At 44.0% G+C, this 9,519-nt stretch overlaps 1 protein-coding gene across 1 annotated transcript; it reads right to left on the bottom strand.

The window, feature by feature from the left end:
- Window positions 1–220: 220 nt before the first annotated feature.
- On the bottom strand, window positions 221–2,421 carry LOC129406126 (secretoglobin family 1D member 2-like). The gene is made up of 3 exons (XM_055144134.1): window positions 2,291–2,421; window positions 1,325–1,518; window positions 221–357 (listed from the first exon to the last, which is right to left on the bottom strand). Exons 1-3 carry the CDS (start codon window positions 2,343–2,345, stop codon window positions 334–336), a joined length of 273 nt encoding a protein of 90 aa, XP_055000109.1. The 5' UTR covers window positions 2,346–2,421; the 3' UTR covers window positions 221–333.
- Between the last annotated feature and the right edge of the window lie 7,098 nt (window positions 2,422–9,519).

Raw genomic sequence — 9,519 nt, 5'->3', positions numbered from 1 at the left:
TAAGGTATCATTGTCACTCATTGGCCAAAGATGGAGTATGTATTGAGATACAGAATAACCCTGGAGCAGTATTTCTCTTGGGATCACTGCAGTCATGTTGTCAAGGGTAATAACCCATTCCTTTTTTGCATCCGACTATTGATGACCAGTAAGAGCCCCTCATAGACCTCTCTACAAACACAAAGCTATACACCACTGCATAAAAAAGAGAGAGCAGACGTGTGTTGAGCAAGTAATTTATTAGAAGAGAGAGTGAAACCTTGACATTTTCTTGAAATTCATTAGATCATTGTAAGGCATAGATGACAGATAGAAGACTTGTTATTATTGTTTCTAGCAGGCCGCAAGAATGTTCGTCTGTAATGGGAAGAACAGAAAAACATGGTGGTCAGTTATTCTGCAAGAGAGCTGACAGGTTCACACAGCTTATCCCTGAGGATGTCAATGCTATTTCAGGCAACACAGAAAAGAGGATCCCGCACAGCTGCCCACACGTGGGGTCTTTGACACACAGCTGGTTCCTGCCGCGGACAGAGCAGCCCACAAATATTCCCTGGATTCTCGCGTCAAATCCTTCTCTTTGACTTCCTTAGGGTGCTGGGGACTCTAAAGTAGCGACAGGGATGGGAAGATGGAGTGGTCCTTTCAGACTCCTGGCTGATAGTTCTGAAATGGATCGTGAGGTGCCTGTCAGCAGGACTGTTCAGATCCCGTGGATATTTGCAGATGAGCCTTGGCCTGCCTGCGAGTCAGCAGTTCTGGTGGAACATCTTACATCTTCCCTCATCTCCTTTCTGCATGAAGCCGTGAGGGCGGCGGGCAGCAGGAGCAGTGCAGGTGGGGTCTATGCCCACTGCACAGGGGTAAGAGATTGGTGGGTGAGGGCATGAGGTGCCCAGAGGGTACAGGCTTGCATATGGCAGCAGACCCCCAAGGACAAGCCTGTCCTGTCTACATCACAGCTTCCAGGTTCCCCTCAGCTCTCTCACATCTGCACGACATTCCCTATGCAGATGTTAGCAACACCGCACGCAGGGACGGGGAAGGAGGTCGTTGGCCCTTCCACATGATCCATGGGGCCTGTATTTCCCCTCGGAGGGTCGTCGGCTGCGGGTACAGAGGGGACCTCCCAGGATGCTCTGTACCTCAGTACAGCTACTCTTGTAGGCAGGTGGAAAATTCTAACCTGCCATGTGGGCATGGCTCCACTTATTAGAAGAGAACAAGGGGTGATTCTCCACCCCCATGCCAAGATCATTCCCAAATCTCTTTCAAATCTCTGCAACCCAGCTCAAAGACCTAAGTAGAAATAAAAAGAAATTACCAAAGTTTTTGCAATTAGAGCTCTCCCTGCAGGGTCCACGGCATTATTGTAGCAGGTCTTCCAAAGCATCTTGGCCTCCACAGCAGCATCAGGGGCATGAAATTGAGCAAGGTATAGTTTAAAGACACTTTCCGAGCTGATGACAAATGAACTCATATCTCCCGCAAGGGCTGGGCAAGTCATGGCTGCGTCAGCTAAAATGGAGGGAAAGAAAATACAATATAAGAGCAAATTTGTCTCTCATCGAACACTTGTGCATATCTCATCCCTTGTCCGCTGTTTGAGGAGGACAACACGAGATGAGGTGACCCAGACCCCTTAGAGGATCTAGACGGGAAAGGAAAATTTTGAATCATAATCTGACGTGTTATTAGAAGACATGATACGGTGATCTCTTGATCTCTGCCTGCTACCTGGAACTCATTTGTATTATCTTTCTCCCCACATTGCTATACTCGTACTGCTGACTGCTGTGAACCTGACTAGGAACAGGCAATGTGGAGGCATGGAACTTTGGGCTCCAGTTCAAGGATCTGCTGAGTATTTATACAAGGTTTCACATCTGCATCATTTCCTTTCTTTACTTTTCTTTGAAGTTTTTGGACCATCACCCACAAAATATTCAGGGACCACACCTGACAGTCCTTGATGGGAACATTTATGGTGCTGGGGATTAAATGGCCACATGCGAAGCAAGAACTTAAGCCATGCAATACCTTCTAGCCCTCACACCCGAATCTCCTACTTCTTTCTCCCTCCTAACATTTGGAAAGGGATCACACTGAACCCGTCATGTAAAGTGGAAGTTGGTGATGATGAGAAGTGATAGGACTCCAGTGGAACAGCCATATGCTTTATGGGAACAGTTCACAGAGGAAACATTTTGAACTAGGATGTGTTCAGGCCCCTCTAAGTCGTTTTCTGAGTTCAGGTCTGATGCTAGTCTGCTGGGGGAAATGTACTCACCCTGGTAGCAGCAAAGGGCCAGAGCGACCAGCAGGGCACACAGGGACAGCTTCATGGTGTTTGTGGCTGGGAGCAGTTAGCTTGCGCAAGGGATGAGCAGTCAGCAGCTGGACTCGGGAGCCTGGGCAGCGCAGGGTCATTTGTACCCAGAGAGCCTTCCTGGTCCTGCCCACAGCGACACGTGTAGGTCACAAGGTTTGGCTTCCATCCCTCTCTCCCTCCCTCGACTGAAGTTATGTCTCAGCGTGCCAGGCTGCAAAGTCTTGGCCAAAGATTCTAGAAAAGGCTCTGCTGAGTTATTAGCCTCTGCTTTGAGCAAGGATCATAGTTGTTTGGAAAGACAGAGCCTATGAATTGCCATTAGCCTATCTCCTCTCTAGTGCCACAATTACGAGTGCGTGTCTGGTTGTTCAGAGGTTACATAGTCCTGTGACTGTGTAGAACAGTCTTGATTGAAGGGAATTACTTTCAGCCATGCATGTGTGAATGAAAGTACACAGACCTACTGATCACCATGCTTGTGAGCAATTGATTTCCTCTGTGGAAACTTCCTGCTGGGTGGACAGGGAATGGTCATTGGCCTGGAGACTGTTTTGAAGGAACGAGTCCCGGGAGAGAGCAGACTCCAGTATGCTGACTGGATTATGCTGTACGCGCAGCTTGAATTTCCTGTCAATTCGAACGTATCCTAGGATTAATATTCATTACAGCAAATGATGTGCAAACCGATGTGATGAGGCTCTGTGTCTTCAGGAGCCTCGGAGACATCTGCGGTGTTGCAAAATTCCAGAGGCCTTGACTATGGTTCCCAATGTTCAGGATCCCTACATCACTTGTAGGTGTAACCCTGGTTGGTCCAGAGCAACCCAGGTATCAGTTTGGGTTGTCTGAGCCCCTGACAGGACCAGGCTGAGTTCAGCCTGGATTGGGCCCCTGGCAAAACCTCTCTCTTCAAGGGACAGTATGGTCAATGAAAAAATGAAATTTGTTCTTCGGTTTTTTCAGAGGAAATGAACAGACTTCACCCAAAAGAGAGTAGCTGAATAAAGATAAGCAACAAATTCATTGGCATCTGAATACCATAAGATGAACAATGTGACATTCCAATTGAGAACAGAGTGGCAGAAGCAATCAATGGGATGAGAATAGACCTAGGATTAGAAGTGGTGCCAACGTGGTACATTGGTCATGAAGGTCCTTATTACTATTTTTCCTCATGAGGACACACTGATGCAGATAATACAAATTTTACAGGCCTCTAATACAACAAAAATGAAATGGAAGAGCAGGTCAGTAAAAGGAGGCCAGGGCAGTCACAGAGTCAAATAACAGCAGAGCAACAACAAATGATGCAAAGATCTACTCGACTCAAATTCACACGCACTAAATATGCTCTCCTGTAAAAATCAAAGTATCTTTTGGGTAAAAGAAAGGTGGCCTGATAGCAATACCAAGACGAGTGACTGAGAATGGAGAGAGAAAGGAGCTCTATCAGTAAGAAAGACTTCCATTCAAGCAAGAACTAGGGCTGTCGAAATTCAGTAAAGAACAGAGCCCTTCTGAGATGTGTGTCCCCAAGCAAGGAGTATTTGTAGAGACGTGATGGCTCAGGTGCTTTGTGTGCGCAGAGGTCGAAGATGACAGGAAGGTGGAAGGTAGGCTGTGAAGCTGAGGAGGCAATTGAGCAAAGTCATGGATGGCAATGCACTCAGCACAGAGATCATGCAGAGGGCCATTCTCCTGCAGGATATGTGTGACCTGGGCTCCACAAGTGTCCCTGATACAGAGACACCTTTGGCTGAGTCAGAGACACCTCTGTCACAAAGTAATGCTGGTCGATGTTTCTCTGTCACACACATCCTCAACAGAGATTCCACCAAATTGCAAGAAAAAACTCATTTTATGGGAACATGGAAAGACTATGACAGGATAATAGCGGCAGACTGGTTTTCTCTCCCTTCACATCAAGCAGCGTTGCGTCCACACAATAGAAACAACCAGATCACCTTGGACAGGAGAAATGTCCAGAGTGGTGGGTGGATAGAGGCAAAACATTAAGGTAAGTAGGGCCTCACTCGTCCTGCAGCGGACTTTTCTGCAACAGCTTTCCACATGCATCTCCTATTGCCCAAGGAAGGAAAGGTCCACAGGTGTGTGAAGGCAACGGTCAGCAAGCAAAAGGGGCATCAAAGGGCAGGACAAAAGCTTCATTTGAACAAGGAAGCTTGTGTTGCAGATAATAACTGACCCATAAGAAATACCATATCTGCATGGGGATTAAGTTGGAAACATCTCATCTGGCAATGCCAAGTTATATAAAACCAGAATTTAGAACTCAAGCCAGCCAGAACTCAAGCAGCTTCTCACCCAAGGTCTGCTTCAAAATCCACATACCTGTCTCAAAGATCTTGGTTGGTACAGTATGATAATGATTCTCTCTGAGAAACAAAAAGGCTTGGATAGCCCAGCCATAGGCTCCAAATTATTTCACTGTTCATTAAGCTTTCCCCAATTGATATTACAAAGACCTCCAAAAAAGTAAGAAAGTGCTGAATCTGGAAGTGGCATTGCTAAAATTTGTATGCAATTTCAAAGATTTTCAAATCTACTCAGTTGTTCTGATGGAGGGAAAGGTTGAGTGTATGAGGAGAGGCATGGCATCGCTTACTTCAACTGCACTCTAAAAGTATAGTAATGCAAACAATGTGATAGTAGACCAAGTAAGCATATACTCACGCCTCCAGAGTCTGAAGAAGAGGATGAAAATAAGCCCTCAGATATATAGGCAGAAAAGTAAAATGAAAGGACTAGGGATATATATGGCATCAAGGAAATTCTCTTCAACTAGTTCTCAGACAACTGCATTATCACACACAGGAGTACTTGGTTAAGTCTCTCACATCATGCGTAGACATTCATTCAAAATATATGAAGGATTTTGATGTTTGACCAGAACACACGATATATTGCTGAGGGTAAGACCTTAATGATACAGGCTTCACATTGTTTTACATGACCCATCTCGACTGGCAGGTACAAACACCAAAGTAAATCATGCCGATGTCATCAAGCAAAAAATCGTCTGCACTGTGAAATACACTACCAACAAAACAAAAGAGCATCCTACTGAATGAGAGAAAATAGTCACAGAGAGTAATTCTGACAATGTAAGAGCGAATATCTTAATACATAAGGAACTTAGAAAACTGAAGAGCAAAGTAAAAAATTATTGAAAAATGGAAAAGTGAGTAGAGCTGAACAGACACTTATTCAATGAAAACATATAAGGTGACCAACAAGGACATGGAAAAGCTCGTCAGCACTGATACTCTGATAACTTAAAGTGAGAACAACACTACCATGTCGCTTAAGCAGAAATGCCTATTTCAAAAAGTACAAAAATACCAAGCACCCCGGTGATGTGGAGTAAAGGAATTTTTATTGATATTGAGAGACTCTCTAATTGGCTTCACCCTTCGTGGTAAACTATGTAGAGATTCTACCCGTCCGCCCAATCTCAGCAAATAATGCTACCCCTCTATCCACCAATTCTACTCTTAGGACTGAAATAATGATGACAAAGAACAGAAAAAGAACAACAAAACACATTTCAGTAGAATCAGAAATTGTACCAACAATCTTTACAGACCATAATGCACTGAAGATAGAAGTTTACCAAGCACAGACACGGAGAACCAAACCAAACAACAGAAATTGAACAACACAATGTTGAACAATGAGAGGGTCACAATGGAATTCAAGGAAAAACTCAGAAGATACCTGGAAACGAGTGAAAACGTAGACACGAGTTACCAGAAACTATGGGACGCAGCTAAATCTGTGCAAAGGGGAAAATTTATAGCTCTCCAATCATTCCTCAGAAAGGAACAAAGGGTCCACATAAATAACTAGACTGCACAGCTCAAGATCTTACAAACGGAAAAGCAAGGAGCCCAAAGCAGTCAGAAGGAAAGAAATAACAAAAATAAGAGCATAAAATCACAACATGGAAACGCAGGGGAATTTTATTCATATTGGTAGGACTATATCATCCTCTTTACCCTATGTGGAAAACTATGTAGAGATCCACCGCACCAAAAGACCTGCCCTTCTATCTAACAATCCTCTCTTACGTATCTAATAAGCATGAAAAAGAACAATATTTCAGGCAGCTAAATTAGTGCTTCTATTCATTACTCTTCTATTTTCAGGAGCCCCAAACTACAAAGAACCCAGCTGCAATCATGCACCTAGAACAGACGTGCATGATCACCATGGAATACTGTCCAACTTAGAAAAACAGTACTGTTTTGTTGAAGATATGTATAGGATTATGCTAAGCAGAATATGCCAGAAGGAGAAGGGCAAATAGCAGATCTGTCACTCATATGAGAAATGTCAAGTATGAAAACAAGAGAACAATGTCCATTAAAAACAAACCTTGAGATTCTGACAGAGAAGCGAGGAGACCACTAGACGGAGAGAGCTGACAGAAAGGGTCCAGTGGGCTCAGGTGGAGGGACTTGTCACTTTGGTCATGAATACTATGCAGTAATATCGAACCTCTAGAAGATAACAACATTCTGCTCTTGTGAGCCAATTGGGGGGATAAAAGGGAGAGAAAGGGAGAGATAGCTTAAAGTTTGTGCGCAGAGGGAAATTCTGTGCTCCAGAGCGGAGAGAACCCAGGACACATCCTTGAAAATGTGAAAGTCCACATGTCAAAAGGGCACCTGTGATGAGTTTGATTCTCAGCAGAATAGAAGAAAAATTCAATGGACAACTGCCTTTAGGTGTCCTGTGGAAGAGTCCAGAGCCGCTTTGCACCTCTGGGGAAAATACAGCAGCATCCACAGCCTCATAAACCCATTTTACCCACATTCAGTTTCCCCTAGGAAAACAGAGCCACAGTAATGATGTGTGATCCAAATAAGTCATAGAAAGTGAATGATCTCTACCTTGCAGAGTCATCTCAAAGCAGACCCAAATCAGAAGCACATTGTGTTCACAATCAGGAAAACAAACATGCTTCACTGGGACTCTTGGTGACATCAGCGTGATGTTTGACTTAGAAATTAGAGAGATTATGTTGATTGACTTTGAAGTTTTATTTTGTTAAGGATATGTCATCCCTGGCACTAATTTATTACAAGACTCTGTGAAGAGCATATTTTCCAGTTGCGGGGGATGGCAAGTTGGTTTGGGGTTTTATTCATTGTTTTTGAGGACGGCCTCCTAAAAACACCCTACAATTCTCTGCCCAATAGGCTGCTAATCTAATGTGAGGTCCCCAGGATGAAGACCTGCAGGAAAGTTACAGGATCTGGGACGTATTTCCGGAGTCAACCCAGCAGGGGTCTGGGGCCTCCAGGGCTACACCGGGCTGTGCTCAGGTGGGGGAAGTACTTCACATCATGATTTGGCAATGTTCTGGAGATGACATGGTACAGGGATCACACTAAATCGGTAGCATGCAACTATTCGCTTCCTTTAAAAATGTTATTTTCTGAAATTGTCCACAATACTTGATTACATTAAATATTCCACCACCAATCACCATCATTAACCTTTCCCATCACCATTCTTACAAATTTCCACTCCACCAACCATACGTGATCAAAATATACATCCTAAAGAATTTATTTTGTATTGCTTGTTATGAAGAATCCGCTGAAAATGATCCCAAAAGTTTTCCTTACAGGAAAGTGTGTGAAGATTGTTGTATCTGACTTTGGTCTCATTAAACCCGTGAATCAGAGATGACTAATGTTGTTCGAGGTAGACTAATGTTGTTAGAGGTTGAGTCTTGTGCGCATATATTTACATATAAATATACATTTACATATATATTTTACATTGAGATCTATTGCCTTTACTTTATACCCCAGCAAATGTGGTGTGCCACCCCTGATAGAACAATGGATTAGAGAATGAGATGTCATGTTCCAGAATTTCTGAACTTTTAGATAGGGTGCTAGAGATGCAGTTAATTAATTTTTGTTTGCTTTTGAGTCACACCCAGCGATGCTCAGGGTCACTCCTGGCTTTACACTCAGCAATTACCTCCGGTAGTGCTGGGGAACCATATCGGATGCAGAGGATCAAACCCAGATCGATCCCAGGCAAGGCAAAATAACCCGCCCGCTATAAAACGGCTCAGGCACCCTGGAGTTAAATTTTTAACTGGATGTTGACTTTGGTCACACGAGGCATCCATACAGAATATTGCTCTCTTCCAAGATTTATTTGTGAGTCTCTGGATCGTGGCTTTTAAGGAGCTTCTGTTGTAATAGAGGCAGCTCTTGGGAATGACTGTGAGGCTCTCAGAAGAACATGGAGTGGAAGGGGACCACCCGTTCCCGACTCCACAAGAGCCTGGAGATTTCAGTTACAAAACCTGCATCCTTGGCTTTTTCCACATATCCATTCTCATGTGTGAGGGGCGTATTCAGAGCCTGTGGAGATCAGCCATGAGCAAGGCAGTGATTGGGTTCTGGAGGTTTTCGGCTGCCGGGGCTCTTTTAGAAGGTGTGGTGGGTTCACCAGCCCTGTTCAGAGTTGCCCAAGGTAAACTCGGCTGGTGTCACGTGTGGAGGCATCCTTACAGCTTGGTGCTCTATACTGAGGTTTATTTGGTTCTCTCGCGTCCATGGCCATTCCTGAGTTTATATGGCAGTAGAGGCCATTCTTGGGCATGACTGCCAGGCTCCTGGAAAGGTATGCATTTGAGACCCTCTGGCATATCTCATACTAGAAATCTCAAACCCTCAATTTCCCAGTTTTCATTCAGTGATCCTAGCAAATTTCCTTCCAGGGGAGGCGCTGTCATCAAAACTAAACATCCGGTATTAACCACACTTCATGTGGAAAATGAGGGTGAGCATCTACTGAAGTTTCACAACTCTAGAGTGCCAGCACTTTATCAAGATGAAGTGATCATATTCTTGTGAGTCGGTGTCAGAATATTCAACTCTCTTGCTTGGTCTGCGGGTCTGTTTTTATTCCAGAACCATGCTGTTTGAATGACTACTACTTTGTGCTACAGCTTGAAGTTTCGGAAGGTGATGCAACCCATCTTCTTTTTCTCATAATCTCATTTGCTATTCAAGGGGCTTTATTGCTCCATATGAATTTCTAGCGTGTTTTGTCTGTTTGGAAAATATCAAGGGTATCCTTGTAGGGAATGCATTGAATCTGTATAATGCTTCGGAGAGTATTGTCATTTTGAT

The sequence above is a fragment of the Sorex araneus genome, chromosome 6 (genome assembly GCF_027595985.1).
Source record: "Sorex araneus isolate mSorAra2 chromosome 6, mSorAra2.pri, whole genome shotgun sequence".
Lineage (NCBI taxonomy): Eukaryota > Metazoa > Chordata > Mammalia > Eulipotyphla > Soricidae > Sorex > Sorex araneus.
This window is presented reverse-complemented; position numbering and strand designations above follow the sequence as displayed.